At 36.7% G+C, this 22,583-nt stretch overlaps 1 protein-coding gene across 2 annotated transcripts in view; it reads right to left on the reverse strand.

Annotated features, from left to right (window-relative positions):
• ADAMTSL1 (ADAMTS like 1) overlaps positions 1–22,583 on the reverse strand; it is a 488,758-nt gene that overhangs the window by 434,445 nt on the left and 31,730 nt on the right. For both annotated transcript variants that reach the window (XM_055147244.1, XM_004600171.2), the window contains exon 2: positions 3,777–3,904. In XM_055147244.1, the coding sequence (XP_055003219.1) occupies positions 3,777–3,904 (128 nt within the window). The remainder of the gene's footprint in view (positions 1–3,776; positions 3,905–22,583) is intronic.

The raw sequence follows: 22,583 nt of genomic DNA on the forward strand, positions 1-22,583 counted from the left end.
CTGGAACTCTGTGGAAAAATCTAAATCAATGGTTGAAGATAAAAATTTATGTCAGAGACATAAATGCAAATCTATATGTATATATATGTGATGGCAGAGTCTCTTGCCCCCACGCCTGGCTGTCTTCACTGGGGCCCCTCGGAGTGGGGTGGGTTGAGTTTCCCTCCCTGCTTGGAGCAGAGCCCCAGCAGTCAAAGACCTCTGGAACCCAGCCACAACCATGCTCAAGGCCACTCTCCACATGTTCAGACAAGCCTCACACATGAAGGAACCGGCAGAGGAACCCAGGTGTGTGGGACCCGAGGCTGAGATCTCCAAGCCTGCTCAGATCAGGACTAGGCCTCCTCCACCCAGATCACCCATTTTCCAGTAGCTTGGCAGCCACAACTACAAACTGGCCCGTGGGCCGTGTAATCCCATCAATGGCCAAGATCCAGAGACTATAAAACAAAGGACCTCTAATAGCCTAGTTCTCCCTCTCGGAGAACCTGGCAAAGTACTGAGAGCATCCTGTCCACACAGCAGAGCCTAGCAAGCTCTCTGTGGTGTATTTGATATGCCCAATACAGTAACAATGATGGGTCTCATTCTCCTTACCCTGAAAGAGTCTCCAATGTGGGACTGCTAGAAGAATGAGTAAAGAGAGGCTGCTAAAATCTCAGGGCAAGGACGAATGGAGATGCTACTAGTGCCTGCTCGAGCAAATCAATGATCAATGGGACGACAGTGATACAGTGATACAGTGATATATGTGATGGCAGTATATTCCATATATATGTATATATACATGTGTGTTTGCATGTGTGTGTGTGTGTTTGTGTAAGCTAAAGTGATCTAGGTTAAAGAAGGGAAGTTTCAACTAAGTATCACACAACAGTAGGTCAATCAGACAAATGATTTTGCTAAAAATACTACTTCAGAGTAATGGAAGTCGAAGAAATAATGAAAAGTTTCTCAGGCTAGCTGGTACATTATTTAGCTTAAAATAAACTGAACTAAAGTGGCATCATTAAAGTACATTATAGTAAGTGATATCTATTCTAATAAAATAGATAAAAGCAGATACTATGTACCACCTGGTGAGACAAGATTAACAGTCATTGCTGTTATTATTATTATTATCATTGTCATCAGATTTATTCAATAAGACATAAGTTATATAAATTAATAAATGTTATAGAATAAGTTATGAAATTTCTTTTTTTAAAGGTAAAGGAAATTATCAATGCTGTAATGCTTAATTGAGAAAATTAAGTTGCTTACTTTCTCTGAACCTTAGAGAAAGGACATGGAAGAATAAAGAAAGGGTTCTTCCTAGTATCCCCTGATTCAAGACATTTTCATTCAGTATCAAGTACTGCTACATTAGATTTAAAGATTTTATATACAATGCTTATATACATTTTCAAATTGCTTTGCCTTCCATATTTTTTCTCATAGTATTAACTAATCTCTAGATATTTTCTCTACTACTCAGATTAACCAAGTCTCATTGTAAATTTTCAATTCATAATTAATCCCACAAGTTTAAGAATTCTCATAGATTTGTTCGAGAGGGCACCAGTAACGTCTCTCATTGAGAGACTTATTGTTACTGTTTTTGGCATATCCAATACGCATGGGTAGCTTGCCAGGCTCTGCCATGCGGGCTCCATACTCTCGGTAGCCTGCCAGGCTCTCCAAGAGGGGTGGAGGAATCGAACACAGGTTGGCCGCGTGAAAGGCGAACGCCCAACTGCTGTGCTATCGCTCTTTATTTTCCATAAAACCTAGGTATACAGTTTTCCCAATACCATGGGTTTTTGTTTTGTTTTTAAAAATGTTTAAGTATAATTTTTATGATATGGTTATAATAAAAATTACAATTATCACTTGAAGACAAGTGACAGTGATAATTATAATTTTTATAATATGGTTACAATACTGTTAAGTGCCCTAATGTAACCCTTAGTCCCCCCATTCACCTCCACCACCACTTATTATGAACAACGTTGTAGATCATGGTGTCTAATAAACATCCCTTAAAAATAGAAACAACTTAAAAAAATTTGATGATAGCAAAATGACAGAATTTTACTTGTGATATTAATATGTTCCTTATATTACTTTCCAGTGATCTTTTACACAGATATTAAGATTCTCACAATGAAATAGTCCTATCACTAAGTCAAAAAGAAATTACATATTTTTTATTACTGATACATGATTATTATCAGTCATAACTCAAGGGCTATCCATATAACATCATGTAGTGCAGATATAGGAAAAGCTATATATTTAAACTTAAGAGAAGAATGACAAGGGCAAAAGGTTTATTCTTTCTCATTTGCTCAGAGATTTAATGTGAAGAATTTTGTCCAAAGACAAAAAAAAAATGACTATTAAATGCAATCCTGTAGATGCATCTCTGCTGCAGACCCAAACACCAAAATGGTAAAATAGCAGGATAAATCTATCTTGCAATATATGCTCTAAGGCTCTATTTTCTAGGGGGTTTCCAGTGGAACCTATTCACTATCCAGTTATTACTGTTTCTGTAAAGCTACTATTGAGCTTCAAAGAAACAGACTTCAGAAATAAGCAATATTTACTGAGCTTCTGAAAAGAGTGAGACACAGACCCCTAATTCAAGAGATTCTCACTCCCAGGTGTGACCTGAGTCTCCTTGAGACTCCCCCAGCGATCCAAAAACAAAAATAAAAACCAAAAGCAGAGGAGAGAACACACATATAAAAGAAAAGGAAATTCTTATTCTTATTAAAATAAGCTAATGTTCTTCTTCTACATACACCACCTCTTTGTTTATGGAATCTACGAAATTAAGCATATTTTCTTTTTTCTGCTTTATGTTTTAAAGAGTCACTGTGATCAAACCTCTTACTAGACACATAGAAACAATTTTCATGGTCAAATAAAATATTTCATTAAAAATATTGCCATGGTACTTTATACTTTATTATTTGGAGAAAAATCCAGTCATAGACCACACAATTCAAGAAGGTGTTTTGAATTATTATTATATAGGGAAAGACTTTCCATTCTAACAGCTTTGAAATTATGAACCACTCTCAGTGGTATTTTCACTGTCTCTCACTCTTGTGTAGTTTCCAGTGCAGTTTCTATTCTTTCAAATCTCCCTGTATTTGATGGCTGGAATATTGTACAGTGGTTAAGGCGCTTGCCTTATACACAGCTGCTCTGGGTTCAATCTCTGGCACCCATTATGGTTCCCTGCCAGGAATGATACTTGAGCGCTGAGCTCTGCCCCCAAACAACAACAACAACACTACAAATATCCTTAAGTTCAAAATAGATCATTCATTTAAGGGAGATCTTAGTAAGCTTTTGGCCAGAACAATATCTGAAAAACTAAAGCAATATGTAATTTATTTGCAAAATATTTGTAACATTGGAAAACAATGTAAACTTAATATGCTATTAATATTAATACTGTCACAGTTATTTTCACCCTGTTAGGGTATGTAAAAAGTAGAATAAATTATAGATTTAAAGAAACTAGATTAATTGCAAATAGTGAATCTTCTTCCAGTTAAAACATGAAAATAGACTATAGATGTGATTGTTCCATTTTATCTATCACATCAGATTACATAAACAGCTAGCTGGAGATGGGTATTAGATAGCATACAAATTTGTCTCTATAATTCCCTTCCAATTCTTTCCTAAGTGTGGATTCCTGAGCAATAAAATGCTCAGAGAGGTTCATGTGTTAAACAACACCTTGAAATCCCCACTTCCTGGGCAGCAGAACTTACTTGCTACTGAGGCAGCGTCTCAATGAGTAGGAAGCACCTCCTCCACAGGTCCTCGAGCATTCACTCCATGGGCCCCACGCATCCCATAGGCCATCCCGTTCCTCCTCAGAGCGTGCTGTCCTGGAGCTCTGTGACAGAAAAAAAAAAAAAAAAGGTCAGTTTGTCTTCTAAAACGTGTACTTTGAAACATGGATGGATATATATCTGCAAATGGTGGTCTTGGTGGGATGAATATATAGTCTGAATCACAGGTTCCTTTCTGAAAATGGTAAATTAAATTACAATGTAATAGTATATGTTTGTTGAGGGACAAGTATCTTTGAATGAAATTACTCTGGGCCTTAACTAAAGGGGGTTCAGGATTCTAGTATTGGAGCAAATGGAAGAGGTTCTAAATGTAGGAATTTAAGTTAAAGTAAAAAAAAAAAACATTAAAGTTAAAAAAGAAACCAAACCTCTAAATACAAGAATCTTAGTTATAGTAGAAAAATCCATTGCATCACCATTTGCCTGGCAGTCTTTCTTTCACCTGAAAAGTTTACTCAGTCTCTTTTGTGAAAAAAGAAGCTTCTCCTTAGCTTCTTAAGTTTAGCTTCTTAAGCAATGGGATATAAAATTATATAATAAAATATGAGTGCAAATAACTTTTTTCTTTAAAATAAATGTCTGGGAACTGGAGAGATAGTCCAGCAGGTAGGGCATTTGCATTGCACACAGACAACCAGGTTTTATCTCCAGCCTCTCATATGGCATCCTGAGCCCTGCCAAAAATGATCCCTGAGTGCAGAGCCAGAAATAAGCCTTGTCAGATGTGGCTCCAAAATAAATTAATAAATAAATATAATAAATTTTTAATTTGTTATCAATAAATATTTTATTTATATACTTATGTATATACTCAGAACTGTGACCAAAGTGAGAAAAACGGTCTTGATTGCTAAAAACATTAAGAATCTCAGTTCTAAGGGATATTTCTGCTCTGAAATGTTTGACATGTGCATATAAGGCATGTTTCCCAAAACGTAACACTTTCTTAATATTTTAACATTTTTCCTAGATTTCATAATTGTTAATGAATATAGCTATATGACATAATTTTAGTAATATGGTTCTATTGTACTTCAATTTATTACACACAGGAACCAAAGATAAAATGTGTGCCATATTTAATAAGACAAGTTCTGTAGCTAAAGACTATCTGGGTTTGGCTATAATCTCAATTTGTGCTAATTACATGTCCTTAAACTAGCATCTGTCCACCTCCCTATGCTTCAGTTCCTCTCCATAAACTGGGGGAAATAACTTTTTGCCACTACATGTAAAGCTTACACACTCTACAAGGATGAATTGAAGTGAGTTGAAGACTAATTTCAGAATTAAACCGATAAAGGCCTCAGACATGTATGTACAGAGCTGAATTGCTCTGTACATTCTGTCATAACAAAATTCCAAGAAGGGGTGACTTAGACAACGGAAATTTATTTTCTCACAATTCTGTTTTGAAGGTCGGAGATCAGGATGCCAGCACAGTTGACTACTTGTGAGTGCTCTTGTTTAGGGGTGCAGATAGTTGTGTTCTTGCTATAGACTCACATGGCTTCCACTTTGTGAGTGTGGATTGAGTCATGGAGAAAGCTGTTGGCTTGAGTGCTTCCTCCTTCATGGGCTTCAATCCCATCCATCCTAAGATCCTCACCCTTACAACCTCTCTAAATGTCATTACTTCCCAAAGACTTTATTCCTAAATATTATATCACAGTTGTGGTGTTGAACAGGTCAAATGATTTTAATGAGTGAATTAAATGTGCTATCCAAACACTTAAGGTGGTATGTCCTTATGTCCATCAAAAATTATAACAGAAGTCAAAGATCCAAAACTATTTAGAGTTCAAAACACAAACTATAATGTTAATGTTAGGCAGTGTAAAAAGTTTATCTTTGGTTGTCTCTACAAAGACAGTGGAAGATATTTTTTTAATGTCAGAGACAGAAGCATATATATATATATATATGTATATACACACACACACACACAAACACAAACACATATAGTTAAATTTACCAATGGCAGTTTTTACTTCTAAATTATGTTTCATGCTTTACCTGGTCAAGGCTGGAGCTATAGCACAGCGGGTAGGGCGTCTGCCTTACACATGGCTGACCCGGGTTTGATTTCTCCATCCCTCTCAGAGAGCCTAGCAAGCTACGGAGAGTATCCCGCCCTCATGGCAGAGCCTAGCAAGCTACCAATGGTGTATTTGCTATGCTAAAAACAGTAAGAACAAGTCTCACAATGGAGACGCTACTGGTGCCGCTCAAGCAAATCAATGAACAACGGGAAGACAGTGCTAGACAGTGCTACAGTGCTTTACCTGGTTATAGTCAATGCTGTGGTCATTAAACAAGACCAGACACTGAGAAAGCAAGAACATTTTGCCCCAGAAAAAGCTATTTCCTTTGCATGTATTTAGATTACAAATGCATCAATTACTGAGACAGTTGCTAAAAAACTATTTCCTGGAGCTGTATAACTGCCAGCACAATATAAGTCAAAAACCTGGTTTTGAGGTGGTACATGAGTGTATAAGCATAACTGAACAAATTTTACTCTGATTTTTAAATCATTTGAAAAGAGTAGTGGGAGATAAGGTAATTAAAAGCCAAGTCTGTAGGTGCACTTAGCCTGATGTGGAGTAGCTAGAACCCCTTTGTGCTTATTTCTTGCCATATTGTGGGAATACTAAAAATATCTACATCACTGAGTTATTGTGAAAATTAAGGTAGTTCATATATAAAAAGCACATAAGGTGAAGAGAATACATTACTGGGTAAATGAATAAACAAAATGTGATATATCCATGTAGCAGATACTACACAGCCTTCAGAAGGAATAAAAGAACAGTCAAATTAATAGACACAAAAGTTAAAGACGTTCTTGCACCAGAGGCAGAGGACAGGGAATAATGTAACATTACTGTTTAAAAGGCATAGAATTTCACTTCAGAAAAAAGGAAAGGAAATCTTGAAATGTATGGCAATGAAAGTTAAAAAGGCTGTTCTCAATGTCATTCAACTATACATTTAAAATGATTAAAATATAAAAGTTCTATTCTTTAGGAAGGAAGAAAGGGCCTACATAGATAGCTTGACTTCACAGCTCAAGATCTTAGAAAAGGACCAGAAAAAGGAACCCAAACCTGACAAAAGGAAAGAAATAATAAAAATTAGAGCAGAAATTAATGACATGAAAACCCAAAAAACAAATACGAAAGGTCAATGAAACCAAGAGCTGGTTCTTTGAGAAAATAAACAAGATTGATAAACCGTTAGCAAGACTCACAAAGAAAGAGAGAGAGAACCCTAATAAACTGAATCAGAAATGAAAAGGGGGACATCACGACAGAAGCCAAGGAGATTCAAAAGATCATCAGAGACTACTTTGAATGTCTGTATGCTACGAAACAAGAGAACCTAAAAGAAATGGATGAATTTCTTGGTTCCTACAATCTCCCAAGACTGAACAAAAAAGACCTGGAATACCTGAATAGACCCATTAATATCAAGGAAATCAAAACTGTAATCAAAAGTCTCCCCAAAACCAAAAGCCCAGGTCCAGATGGATTCACTGGCAAATTCTTCCAAACATTTAAAGAGGACTTGTTGCCAGTTATTTTCAAGCTTTTTCAGGAAATTGAAAAAACAGGAACCCTCCCAAACAGTTTCTATGAGGCACATATCTCCCTAATACCAAAAGCAAACAAAGACACCACAAAAAAAGAAAACTATACACCAATATCCCTGATGAATACCGATGCGAAGATCCTCAACAAAATATTAGCAAATAGAATCCAACAACTCATTAAAAAGATCATACATCATGACCAAGTGGGATTCATCCCAGAGATGCAAGGATGGTTTAACATTTGGAAATCAATCAACATAATCCATCATATCAACAAAAGTAAAGTTAAAAACCATATGATCATATCAATAGATGCAGAGAAAGCATGACAAGATCCAACATTCGTTCATGATGAAAACTCTCACCAAAATGGGTTTTAGAGGAACTTTCCTCAAGATAGTCAAAGCCATCTACCACAAACCTATGGCAAGTATTATCCACAATGGGGAAAAGCTAAGGGCCTTTCCTCTAAGATCAGGGACAAGACAAGGATGCCCACTATCACCACTGCTGGTCAATATAGTACTGGAAGTACTTGCAACAGCTGTTAGGCAAGAAAAAGATATTAAGGGCATCCGGGTAGGAAAAGAAGAAATCAAACTCTCACTATTCACAGACGATATGATACTATATCTAGGGAGGCCTAAAATCTCTACTAAGAAACTCTTAGAAACAATAGACTTGTACAGTAAAGTTGCAGGCTATAAATTCAATACCCAAAAATCCATGGCCTTCCTATATGCAAACAATGAGACAAAGGAAAGGGACATGAAAAAAGCAATCCCATTCACAATCGTGCCCCAGAAAATAAAGTACCTCGGAATCAGCTTAACTAAAGAAGTAAAGGATCTCTTCAAAGAAAACTATAAAACACTACTCCATGAAATAAAAGAGGACATGAGGAAATGGAAACATATCCCCTGTTCATGGATAGGGAGAATCAACATTGTCAAAATGGCAATATTCCCCAAAACATTATACAGATTCAACGCGATCCCTAAAAAAAATACCCATGAAATTCTTCAAAGAAATGGATCAAGCAATCCTGAAATTCATATGGAACAATAAACACCCACAGATAGCTAAAACAATTCTTGGGAAAAAGATGATGGGAGGCATCACCCTCCCCAACCATAAACTTTACTAAAAAGCGGTAACAATTAAAATAGCATGGTATTGGAACAAAGGCAGAGCTGCAGACCAGTGGCACAGGGTGGAATATCCCTACACACAACCTCAAATGTATGATCATCTAATCTTTGATAAGGGATCAAAAAAGCTGAAGTGGGACAAGAAAAGTCTCTTTAACAAATGGTGCTGGCATAACTGGACAACCACATGCAAAAGAATGGGCTTAGACCTCGACTTGACACCATGCACAAAAATCAAATCAAAATGGATTAAAGACCTCAACATTAGACCACAATCCATAAGGTACATCGAAGACAAGGTTGGCAAAACCCTCCATGATATTGAAGCTACAGGTATCTTCAAAGATGACACACAACTGACCAACCAAGTAGAAACAGAGATAAACAAATGGACTATATTAAACTAAGAAGCTTCTGCACCACAAAAGATGCAGTCACCAAAATACAAAGACAATCTACAGAATGGAAAAGGATATTCACCCAATACCCATCCAATAAGGGGTTAATATCAAGGATATATAAAGCACTGGCTGAACTCTACAAGAAGAAAACATTGAACCTGATCAGAAAATGGGGCGAGGAAATAAACAGAAACTTTTCTAAGGAAGAGATATGAATGGCTAAAAGGCACATGAAAAAATGCTCTGCATCACTAATCATCAGGGAGATGCAGATCAAAAGAACTATGAGATACCACCTCACACCACAGAGAATGACACACATCCGAAAGAACAAAAGCAACCACTGTTGGAGAGGATGTGGGGAGAAAGGGACCCTTCTACACTGCTGGTGGGAATGCAGACTGGTTCAGCCCTTTTGGAAAACAATATGGACGCGTCTCAAAAAATCAGAAATTGAGCTCCCACTTGATCCAGCAATACCACTGTTGGAAATATATCCTGGGGAAACAAAAAAGTATAGTCAGAATGACATCTGCACTTATATGTTCATTGCAGCACTGTTTACAATAGCAGAATCTGGAAAAAACCCGAGTGCCCGAGAAGAGATGACTGGTTAAAGAAAGTTTGGTACATCTATACAATGGAATACTATGGAGCTGTTAGAAAAGATGAAGTCATGAACTTTGCACATAAGTGGATGAATATGGAAAGTATCATGTTAAGTGAAATGAGTCAGAAAGAGAGGGATAGACATATAAAGATTGCTCTCATCTGTGGAATATAAAATAACAGATTAGGAGACTAACACCCAAGAATAGTAGTATATAATACAAGGAGGTTGGCTCCATGGCTTGGAAGATGGCCTCACATGCTGGGGGAAAGGCAGCCCAGATAGAGAAGGGAACACCAAGTAAAATGTGGTTGAGGATCCCACGCGAGGAGAGATGCATGCTGAAAGTAGACTGGAGACTGAACACGTCGGCCACTCAATACCCCTATTGCAAACCACAACACCCAAAAGGAGAGAGAACTAAATGGAATACCCTACCACAGAGGCGGGGTGGGGGGGATGGGATTGGAGGGTGGGAGGGATACTGGGTTCATTGGTGGTCGAGAATGGACACTGGTGCAGGGATGGGTTCTGGAACATTGTATGAGGGAAACACAAGCACGAAGATGGGTAAATTTGTAAGTGTACCCTCATGGTGACTTACTTATTAAAAAATAAATAAAATAAAAATTTAAATATATATATAAAAGTTCATACAATATAGATTTTACAATAAAACGTATACATATTTTAAAAGGAAAACAAATCCTAAGCACTGCACACTTTATAAGTATTTTTTATTTTAATCACTGTTCGAGCGGGCACCAGTAACGTCTCTCATTGAGAGACTTAATGTTACTGTTTTTGGCATATGGAATACAAGCGGGTAGCTTGCCAGGCTCTGCCACGCGGGCTCGATACTCTTGGTAGCTTGCCGGGCTCTCTGAGAGGGGCGGAGGAATCGAACTCGGGTCGGCCACGTGAAAGGCGAACGCCCAACCACTGTGCTATTGCTCCAGCCCTTTATTTTGATATTATTATTAAAAACATTAAAAATGTATATGGGCTCTGAATAATCATAGGCAGTACACTGAGAAAGTGCTAATATTGTATTCTGTTGAACTTGAGACTGTGCACTTGTACAGTATCCTCTCCTTGAGTCACCTGACTATAGAGCTTCCAAGTCACTTGCTAGATTTCATTTGTCTAGTGATGTAATGAATGAGTAGTTTGAGATATTTTTAAAATGTAGTAGAAGGGACTAGAGAGATACCTGATCAACACACAAAAGAACAAAACGAACAAACAAAAAAGAAATGTACTATAGGATGGAAAACATATACATTGGTTACCCTAAAGTCTATCCTTACATTATTTTTGAATCTTAATTGCACTTCAATTTATGAATTATGTTCTCCAGTGTAAACTCATTATAAAATAGACTTCTTGTGTTTTTAGATGATTTCTCCTTTTTTTTTCTTTCCCTTTCTTCTTTTTTTTTAATTGAAACACCGTGAGAGCAGTTACAAAATTTTCGGTTTAAGTCTTGGTCATACAATGATGAATCACCCAACTCCACCAGTGCACATTTTCCACCACCAAAGCCCCCAGTATTTCCCCTCCCATCCCATGCCCGCCCCACCTGTGTGGCAGACAATTTCCATGTTACTCTCTCTCTATTTTTATTACATTCAATATTTTGACACCAAACCCACCAAATTTTCCCCCAACACTCAAATCTGCCAAAAAGACAACATTAGACCATTTTTTCTACTGCTGATTATGACTTGCATATGATGATGCGCAGCCACTATTGCAGCTGTGTAATTTTGGACTTCTGAAGTTTTAATTAAATCTGGAGGGATTTCTGCCAAAAGCCGCTATATTCTGAGCTTTGTTTATGAGTTTCTGAGATCATGGCCAATAAGCAGCTCGATCAGCAGCTAGAGGGCTTGTTCGTGGGCGGCAACTTGGGGTCTCATAGGTGGGGGAAGGGCTGGCTCTGCCCCCATCCCATGAGGTCCTGTGTTCTTCATCACTGGGGGCCCCTCCCTGGCTGTCCCTAGGCCTCTGGAAGACAGCGGCAGCAACCAAGCCACCAGGGGAAACAGGTTAAAGCAGGAAACCCATTCCCACCTGGGGTGGTCCAGAGACAGAGACCTAATGTGTATTCCGGATACATTTCTGTCAAAAGCTGCATGTTTGATATTCAGCAATACAATGATCGATCACCCATCCCTCCACCAGTGCAAACTTTCCACCACCAATATCCCCATTACCCCCTCCTTTTCCATTTCAGTCCTTACCCTGTCTCTACTGCAGACAATTGTTCAGATACTCTATAGTTTTGGGCACTATATTTTGCTTGGATATTCCTACCACCATTCAAACCTGCCTTCTAGGGGCAGAAGCTAGATCATCTATTTTCCATTGCTCACTTTGTATATCAGGAAATGTCACACGGCTGCATAAGCGGCCATTCAGTTCAGAGAAATACTCCTGGTCCCCACATACCGGAGCCATGTTTATAGAAGTTCATGGAAACCGGGATTCCATCTTGAAGAGGAGGGGAGACTGCACCTGCTCTATCTGGGGCACCCCGGTGATATTGGCTCAGTTTGGGGCCCAGAGCATTCTCCAGTGTTGTGGTGCCCGCCAGCGAGGATTCTTCACTGCTCAAAGTCTATCCTTTCTAAATTAGTATTTATATAGTTTCAGAGCTTGGATTTTAGGATTAATAAAATCAGTTGTAATCTTAACAATAAGTGGGGCATAGCTTCTGATTGTGAACAGTGAAAGAAAAATCGAGATTCTTTGAAATTGAAATATACATACCAGATCTCTTGTCTATATAATTATTAAATTCATTTCTCAAATAATAAAAAAATCTGTACATTCTGATTTTCTTTTTGTTTGTACTGTAGAATTGGAAGATAGTTCTATTAAAAGTTGCATTATTTGCCTAATGGAGCAAGTATGTGACAAACATATGTATTTTTGCATGATGCAATTTCCTTTACTCAAGTATGGCTGAGATGTAAATCATCATAAAAGCTAAGAATCACAAAGTAATTTAAACAAGCAAGATGAGTGACAACAAATTAAGATCCTATCTATTGACTACAACTACAAAAGAGAAAAAATTACACGGGTAGCATTGATATTTACATGTAAATGTTCATTTTACATATTCCATTTTCAGATGAATTGAATATATTGGAATGTCAAATTCTTAGAATCCTCTCTGTTTTTCTTTCTGGATACTTGTGAAATAATATACATATAAGAATTAGTTTTTCTAGAGGCATATATTTTTCTAACTTTGTTCTTAAGCTGTTTGCTATTTCATGTGCCTGTCTAAAGAGGCACTTAGGTAATTCTAAGGTGAAGATTCACTGGCAAAGTATTTTATATCAACATAATCTACACATTTCAGCACAATGAAACATATTAAGTACCCATATTTCTCTGAAAGAGCTCACACAACTGCTCCAGAAAGTAAGTCATCGTCTTACTTCTCTAACTGGAACAAACTTCAAGTTTTCTCTTAAAAGGAGCAATAAATATGATTTATTTCTGTTGAATCTATGTTTAATGTTAAAGAAAATAAAGTGATTTATATTCTCTTGGGCTGTTTCAGATTCTTACATCTATAACCCGACATTTCAGCAATGCCTTTTAGATATTTAAGACCTAGAAATATTTGCTTATTACCGTTTTTAAGAGAACCTTCAATGTAAGCAACATTTGTACTCAGTTTACGTAGGATCCATGTTATTTCTCCCTTACTTTTGAATCTTTGCATTTCTCTTCACTTTAAAAAAGCACTTTTACAAAGTGTGAACTTTGAATTTCAACTACCAAAGAGCTCTGAAGTAGAAGGAAAAATGAAGAACAAATAAAAGGATTCCCTAAAAACAATATTGATTGTTTTTAAAACAGCAATCTAAGTTTTCGTGATACTACCAATGTTTTACTTTGTCATTTATTTTTTGGGGGGGTGTGAGGGATGGAGGGGAGGGGATAGCATATCTGGCAGTGCTCATGGAACCCTCCTGGCTCTCGGGTGTTGAACATGGGTAGGCCACATACAAAGCAAAACGCTTATCCCCAGTTCTATCTCATCACCACCCCCATTCAATGTTTCTCTGTTTGATTTCCATTACAAAAATGTGACGTTTTAATATCAGTGTTTCAGAATCAAAGTCATGGATGGTATAAAAATATAACAATCAAGAGATTACATGTGATTTAATTATATGTAGAACTAATCTAGTGATTACTGCTAGAAATTTCATCAAGTGTCACATAAAATGATGGATGTTTTAACTTCTAATTGACAGAGAACCAAAGGGCAACCATTAAAATTTTTGAAAAACTGATGTTTCAGCAGTAGGCAATTTATCAGTAAAAGGTCAAATCTGCACTTATGTTGAAGTTGGTGGGGGGGCAATTTCATTATAAATCCCATATTTATTGTAGCACTTATTTTATTGTAATTCCACAAATCAGAAAGGACTATTGACACTATTTTTTAGCAAAAATTCAGAAACCTGTTGAACATTCAATGAATAATATTGCTTCTATAATCTTGAAAACTGAATAGTTCAATTTTTCAATTTGAAAAATAATAGCTTTTTCTAAATCTTTGGTGCCACATTACAATGTTTGAATGTCGCATTTATGATTATATCTACATAAATCGACACCTTTCATGTTAGAAAACCCAGCAATTAACTCCCTAGGTCCATCCATCTCACTGAACCTCTGGTCAGTTAAAAATCCCTCAGTAAATTATTTCAAATGGCACGAATATAGATCGTGGCCTTAGATCACTTATACTGTTTTTGGAATAACAGATTAGAAAAGCTTCTCTAAATCCATCAACTTCAGAATGTTGTCACTTTCTAATCATGACTGGTTTATCTAAATGTGTTTTTCATCTAATAGCTTTGTGGTTGATTTCAGAGCCAAATGTAGCAACCAAGTTCTAGGTGAACAGTTTTAAGCCTGACAGCTACATATAATTAAACACTTTGAGTAAGCACATGAAGTAATAGTTTCCTTCAAGTAATAAGTTTGCTTCTCATTGCCCAATAGACACTTAACCTTAGTATGACCTCTGATGTACTCTTTATCCAGAAACCTATTCCCCAGGGAGGAACATGGACAGGTTATCAAGGACTTATGAAAGAAGTCTTAGGACAAAGTACATATTAGCAATAAAAGACACTAGGTCTGTATTTGCTCACACACGCCATAGAGAGAGAGAATATTTGGAGAATACTTTTTCCAAGTGTTAAAACAAGAGGTCAAGCTACATAGAATTAAATGAAATCAAAAGTAGGTGCCTAGAGAAGGCATGATAGGCTTGTTATTGAACTGAAATCATGTAACAGGTGAAACTGTATTATAAACAAAGTCCTTTTCAGACATCAACAGATCCTCAGAAGTAGCAAAATGAATTGTGGGAAAAGGGAAAGAGTGATTCTTACAGTTTCAAAATTGTCAGGAAGGCACCTGAGTCTGGTTTTCCTTTCCTTCCACAGACAGCATTTAACTTAGCCATCTGGAACTGTGCATGTGACTGTACAAAATGCATATCACATGCCTCTAAATTAAAGAAGGTCAACTTTTGCAAAAATGCTGAAATTGTTTTACCCCATGGCATACACAAGCAGTGTGGAAATCTACACACAGCCTATCAAGGTAACAAGCTTTGGAAATGAATCTGAAGATTCCATTATTAGTTCTCCTACACACATCAGGTCTCTATAAATCTTATCTAATCCTTGCTTAACAATGTGGAATACTAGTTCTGCTTCCAATGGTACAAGGTAAGGGTTGTGATTCCCTGTTCCTGAGAGTTTACAGACGTAAAGCAATAACAGGGCTCTTGTAAAAATGCATTTGCTTTTTGATGTACTTTCTTAAAAAGCAGACAGTATGGATACTGAGGCATGTGCCTTCCCTGATACTTGCTGCTGGCTTTGCTTAGGAAATTCAGATCATCTGTTTCTTATCACAGCAGCACTGCTAGGGGATATGATGAACTGCTAGTGACACAGAGCATGGTCTTTCCAGAGGCCACTGCATGGAGCCTGTCCCTTGCTACTGAGGAGAGAAGTCAACTTTGGGACAGGGTGTAAAAGCTATGCAGGCCACAGAAGACTTTGGGCACACAGGACAGGGATCCTTTTATCTTTCTCTGTGTCTATGCATAGTTCAATTCCTTTCCACTCATGCAGATGGTGAGAGGAAAAAGTCAAGATTGTCTAAGTACCTGTGTGCCACAGGATGTCAGAATTAACACAAATAATTATGTTTAATCTTAACACGCCAGGTCATGTTGGAAGAAAACTTTTTCTTCTATTTACAAATTAAAAAGGACAATTCAGAGAGGTCTACCAATTGGTCTCACAGTGCCTGCAAGATATAAGATCACCAGGCTGGGAGTAAGGCAGACTTTATTAATCAGTTTCTAGAAAACGTAAGTGCATTATCAAATTGTTTTGAGCTAGAGAATATTTTTGTATGTAAAACAGAGCACCAACCCTTTTCTTTCTAGGCTTATTGTGTTGATGAATTAAAAAATATATATACACAAAGTACTTAGTGTTTTCTTTTTTCTGGCAAAGGTAGTGTTAAACATTTCTTCTTGGGATGGAGAGAGTCCAATGGATAAAGTAACTTGCCTTATACATAGCCAACCTGGGTTCAGTTCCCAGAATTCCATATGGTCCCTTGATCCCACCAGGAGTGATTCCTGAGTGCCGGGGCAGGATTAACCCTAGAGCACTGCTGGGTGTCCTGCCATGAATACAACTGCATCTTTAAGGCACATATCTAGTTCCTCTAGCTAGTTACCATACTCCCTATGATCATCTTTAATCTACCTAGTTTCAAATTGTAACCTTTTCTCTATTCTGTAACATTCCTAAGTATATAAATTTGAACTTACAGGACCACAGAATTAATGTTGCTTCTGTTAAAAAATTATCTGTTTTGGGGCTGGAGCAATAGTACAGCAGGTAGGGCGTTTACCTTGCAGGCTGCTGACCCAAGTTCAATTCCCAGCATCCCATATGGTCCCCTGAGCACTGCCAGGAGAAATTCCTGAGTGAAGAGCCAGGAGTAACCCCTGTGCATCGCCGGATGTGACCCAAAAAGCAAAAAAAAAAAAATTATCTGTGTCTTAGAACTGTTTCTCAGTCCAAAAATAACACCTTGGAAATGGAATTAAGACAACCTCATTACTTTTCAAAAAACAGATACCTGACTCTGCTCAATGTCAAATACTCCAGAAAGATTTTCATTTCAGAATTGTGATAATGTGATTTTTTTTTCTTTTTGGTATTCTATCTAAAGAGAAGACTGGAGTAAAGCTCATTTCAGAAAATGCTGAGGAAACTCTGGGCATCTTATAAAGCCCCACCAGAATGCAATTTCACAGCCAACTGAAATAACATCATATCATCATTCAATGAATAACATCATCATTACAATTGATAAATATGAAATGATTAGAATTCAGGAATTGGGTTGGTCATTCAGTATTATGAATAAGTTTATCTCAAGGGAAGGAGTCAAATCAGTTTTTATTTTAAAAACAAATTTATCAAACCAGAAGTATTCTATTCAGTTGTAATACTGATTTAATATTAATAGAAATATTTTTCTCACATATTTAAACTCTAAATTTGAATGAAATGCATATATATACACACATGCAAACGTACATATAGGTAAGTTATATGTACCATACATTATGTATGTATATCTATATACATGTTTCAGATTACATGTACATAGCCTAGATTTAAAGAAATTCTCATTATTCACAGAAGTAGTTTGTTTATCTGGTTTTCTTTTTCCATATAATAATTTGCTTTATAGTAACAGCTATAACAGACACATTAGTGAACTCAGGGGGGCAGTTCAATTAAGAGCAGAATCGGAAACCAAAAGTTTCATATCTTTCAGAAAAGAAAATTAGACAAAAGGTGAACTGGAGAAACTTCAGTAATTAAAAAAAAATCATTTATGCTGTGTTTGTGGTAATAGCAAGCATATTCTTAACTGTATGGTATGGATGTGTTATGTGGTCTTTCAAATATTTCACATCAAGTATGAAGCTTAAGCCATTTTAACCTGGAGTTCTAAAAATGAAACTGCTCTCCTCAGTGTGTGTGTGTATGTGTGTACACACACAGTATATATACATATATATGTGTATATATATATATATATATATATCCTCTCATTTCGTCCTCTCATTCGCATCACAACAGGATGAAATGAGAGGTTACTGAGCCTGCCTGAGAAATCGGTTATTAATGGAATTTTGTGATCGTGATGTATATGTGTGTGTATATATATATAAGTATATATATACATATATATATACTTAGAAAGAAAAAAGTCTCCAGTATAAAATATTATGTCGGCCAAACACCAAGGAAAACATGGAGGAAATAACTCTGGGATTTCTACACCCTCTACTCCCTCAAATAGGCATGTTTGAACCACCACCTCAAATACAATTCCTTTCCAGCTTTTTTTGTGAATTCCTGACTTCCTGGAGAGCCAGTTAGAAGTTTCAGTTTACCTTTCCATAAACTCTAACACGAGCTCTGTCCAAACTGCAACTCCAATCAGCCATAGATACTTTCTGTAGCACTGGCAAATTTTGCTGAAATGCATTCACAAAACATCTGTAGAACTAAGAAAACATCTGAGATTCTGGAAAGCACATGTTGGTATTTGAAATCATGTATAAAGAATTCTTGAGAGAAAAAATTCATTTTCTGATTTACAGAAGAAACTGATAAGTCAATAAATTAATATGTCTTGAAGACTCTGATGACCAAAAACTCAAATAATTGATTATAGAGAAGCTGAGAAAAATGGTCAGTTGACTTTTTGCCAACTTTGACTCTTAGGCTTTGGCAGAAATTTTCCAGTTCTTCTTTAGTTGACAAGACTTCCAACTAAGCGAAGAACGAAAATTTGCTGTAATGGTTCTGATTGAAGCTCAGTAGGATTCTGAGTGCAATTTAGGTTCTGTTCTTCTGATCATGATTGGGAGCTTTCTCTCTCAAATGCCAGTTAGATATTGTGGAATGACTATGTAGGAGAAAATCTACAACATTATTTCTGATTTGATATATTTTCTTCTCTATGTTCTCAATTTGGTCCCTCATATTAAGTGATCTTAATCAAAAAAGTATAGAATAGTAAGCTCTAACTATAATTAAATTTACTTCATTGAAATTATTCAATGTTCCATCTATGTATTGTCAACTTCAAAGAATACATAGTAAATTATTCTTAAATATTATATTTTTAGCTCTTCAAGACTAATTTTACATCATAATTATCTGCCCACACGGCAGAGCCTGACAAGCTACCCGTGGTGTATTCGATATGCCAAAAAATTCTATCTCACAATAGAGATGTTAGTGGTGCCTGCTCGAGCAAATCAATGAGCAACGGAATGACAGTGACAGTAACATAATTAATCTGCTAGTTAAGACTGTATGCCTCCTGGCATTCTATTTTTGAACTAGATAGTGGTAATGTTACAATATTAATATCTTTGTAGCAATTATTTTACATGCCATTTAGATAAACATTTAAGAAATTTGAGCAGATATTTAATAGAAAGCAAAATGTTCTGGAAGTACATTTTGTTTTAAATCCCTCAAAGTATGTTTTGTTTTACATTCTAGATTGCTTGTTTATTTGTCATTTGTTTCTCAAAAACATACATAACACTAGAATATGTGCACGAAGGGAGGGTGGTGGGACAGGAAGAAAGCAGAAGGTGAGAGGAGTTTCAAGTGGTTTTGAATTCTGGGACTTTCTCAGTAATAAATATGTGATACCATATTTCTCCTCCTTATTACTAGACAAATTCTATCACAACAAAACTAAAACAAAAAACCATGCTTTTGATTCAAAGACAGGTATGAAAAAGTAAAATCTCCCAATGACCTCAACCTTGTATGTTCAATAGATTATATTTTCCTCTCATTTTAACCTGCCCTACAAGTGAAAGCTTCAATAACTGGAACAGTTTTACAAGTTTTTAAGTTTGGAAGTTAAATATTTTTGAGAGTCTACCTAAGGTTCTGATAATACTTTTCCATTGTCAATGTAAAGCAAACCAATGATGCGTCCCCAGCAATCCAGAAGCATCAATAACTGCTTAGTATAGACTAATGCTGAGGGGCAGATTTTTCAAATCATTACCCTACTAGTTGTTCTGGGACAAGCCTTGTAAGGTTCGCATGTCAACTAAAAAGTTAACTTGCTGTTCTTAGATGACTGCCAGACATCTAGGTTTACCATTTTCAGCAGCTACTTATTTGGTCCCTAGTGTTTACCAGTCACTGTTTATCCATCCTCAAAATTACTACCTTTTAGCCCTCTGCCCCAAGGCTGACGGAGAGTCTACTGTTTTCTCATGGATGTTAAAACATAACTTGAATACCTGGTTTTATCGGTTTTATCTCTACTCACTCCTAAACTCAGCCTGTATAGCAAAAATCTTTTAGAAAATTTATAATCTACTAAGACAAACAACACAATATTTTGACTGCTTAACATTCACCCATTCAACCAGATACCAAGTCTTATTAAGTCCATCTCTGAAGTGGACTATTAAGTCCCATCTCCAACCTCTCTATGCATACTTTCACTGCCTGAATTCTGATTGTAGTATTTTGTGCTTGGAATTTTCAATTAATATTCCACCTAATTTTTAGACCTCTAGCCCATGTTCCGAATAGTCTGTCTTCCATTCTGCTGCCAGTATGTTTTCTAGAATAAAGAGCAAAATTGTTCGTTTGCTGCTAAGATTTTCTGTGGTTCAACTGCTTATAGTTGGATGCATCTAGAGGAGCTGGGCTCCTTCATGCAAAATTTAGGTGTGTGTGTTCAGATTTCTGGAAAGATAAATAATAATTTTTTTTGCTTTTCTTAAGTAAGGGTTAGAAATACTGGATAGAGAATAAAGTCCAAACTATAAGTGTAGCATAAAAGACCCTTCCAAATCTGACCCTATTTCAAAGTTTTAAACTAACTTCAGCTACTTCTGATCAAAGTCCTAGACTAACTTCTGCTATTTCTGATCACTCCTGTGCCTGAGCACTGCTGCTTAGTAAGACAAGCTGCTTGGGGACCTCTGACATTTTGTTCATTATACTGATATCACTTACATTTTACTCCCCTCCATCTTTCTTACATAATTTTACTTTCTTTCACTTTTACTCCTGTTCCTTCCTTCAGTTGCAGTTCCATAATTTTCTATCAAAATATCCTCTAAAATACAGGCAAAACCAATAACTCCTTGGGTATATAAGGCATTGGCTGAACTCTACAAGAAGAAAACATCAAACCCGATCAGAAAATGGGAAGATGAAATGAACAGAAACTTCTCCAAGGAAGAGATACGAATGGCCAAAAGGCACATGAAAAATTGCTCTTCATCACTAATCATCAGGGAGATTCAGATCAAAACAACTATGAGATACCAACTCACACCACAGAGAATGGCACACATCCGAAAGAACAAAAGCAACCGCTGTTGGTGAGGATGTGGGGAGAAAAGGACCCTTCTACACTGCTGGTAGGAATGCCGACTGGTTCAGCCCTTTTGGAAAACAATATGGACGCTTCTCAAAAAATTAGAAATTGAGCTCCCATTGGACCCAGCAATACCACTGCTGGGAATATATCCCGGAGAAGCAAAAAAGTATAGTCAAAATGACATCTGCACTTGTATGTTCATTGCAGCACTGTTTACAATAGCCAGAATCTGGAAAAAACCCGAGTGCCTGAGAAGAGATGACTGGTTAAAGAAACTTTGGTACATCTATACAATGGAATACTATGGAGCTGTTAGAAAAGATGAAGTCATGAACTTTGCATAGAAGTGGATCAACATGGAAAGTATCATGCTAAGTGAAATGGTCAGAAAGAGAGAGACCGACATAGAAAGACAGTGCTCATCTGTGGAATATAAAATAACAGAATAGGAGACTAACACCCAAGAATAGCAGAAACAAGTACCAGGAGGTTGGCTCCATGGCTTGGAAGCTGGCCTCACAGGCTGGGGGAAAAGGCAGCTCAAAGAGAGAAGGGAACACCAAACAAAAAGTGGTTGGAGAACCCACTCGGGAAGGGAGATGCGTGCTGAAAGTAGACTATAGATTGAACACGATGGCCACCCAATACCCCTATTGCAAACCACAACATCCAAAAGGAGAGAGAGAACAAAAGGAAATGCCCTGCCACAGAGGCGGGATGGGGTGAGGGGAGTGAGATTGGGGTGTGGGAGGGATACTGGGTTCATTGGTGGTGGAGAATGGGCACTGGTGGAGGGATGGGTTCTCGAACATTGTATGACAGAAACACAAGCACAAAAACGTATGAATCTGTAACTGTACCCTCACAGTCATTCACTAATTAAAAAATAAAAAATTAAAAAAAAATAACTCCTTGCCTGTGTATTTTTATGTTGTTTTTCCAAATTATATTAAAACACTGTAAGTTACAAGTTACTCAGAGTTGAATTTTAGACATATAATATATTCCATCATCTATCCTTACTTGAATTTTAAACACTTTGCTAGAACATTTTACACATGATTCTTTCATGAAAAGCCATTTGTCAATCACTGTATTGTACTTACTTGTTTACACTTCTATCCCAGGAAGAGACTATATATTTCTTAAGGGTGTGACAAAGACAAATATGCATGAATATAAATAGCATCTTGTAGAACATCAGTTATTTAATTGATTTCAGTGCATATTCACCGAATGAATAATTACTACAAGTCAAGCTCAATCTGAGGTTAAGTTTTTAATTCAGATGACTGTCAGCTTTCGGTCCCGTTAGTACACACTGATTTTCTAAAGGCAGAGGAGGGTTAAATATAAATGTAAATATTTGTATGTATTATGTACAGCATAAATATATATGATATATGCATAAGAACACAAATAGAGAAGCTG

This window comes from Sorex araneus, chromosome 1 (genome assembly GCF_027595985.1).
Source record: "Sorex araneus isolate mSorAra2 chromosome 1, mSorAra2.pri, whole genome shotgun sequence".
In the NCBI taxonomy this organism is placed as follows: domain Eukaryota; kingdom Metazoa; phylum Chordata; class Mammalia; order Eulipotyphla; family Soricidae; genus Sorex; species Sorex araneus.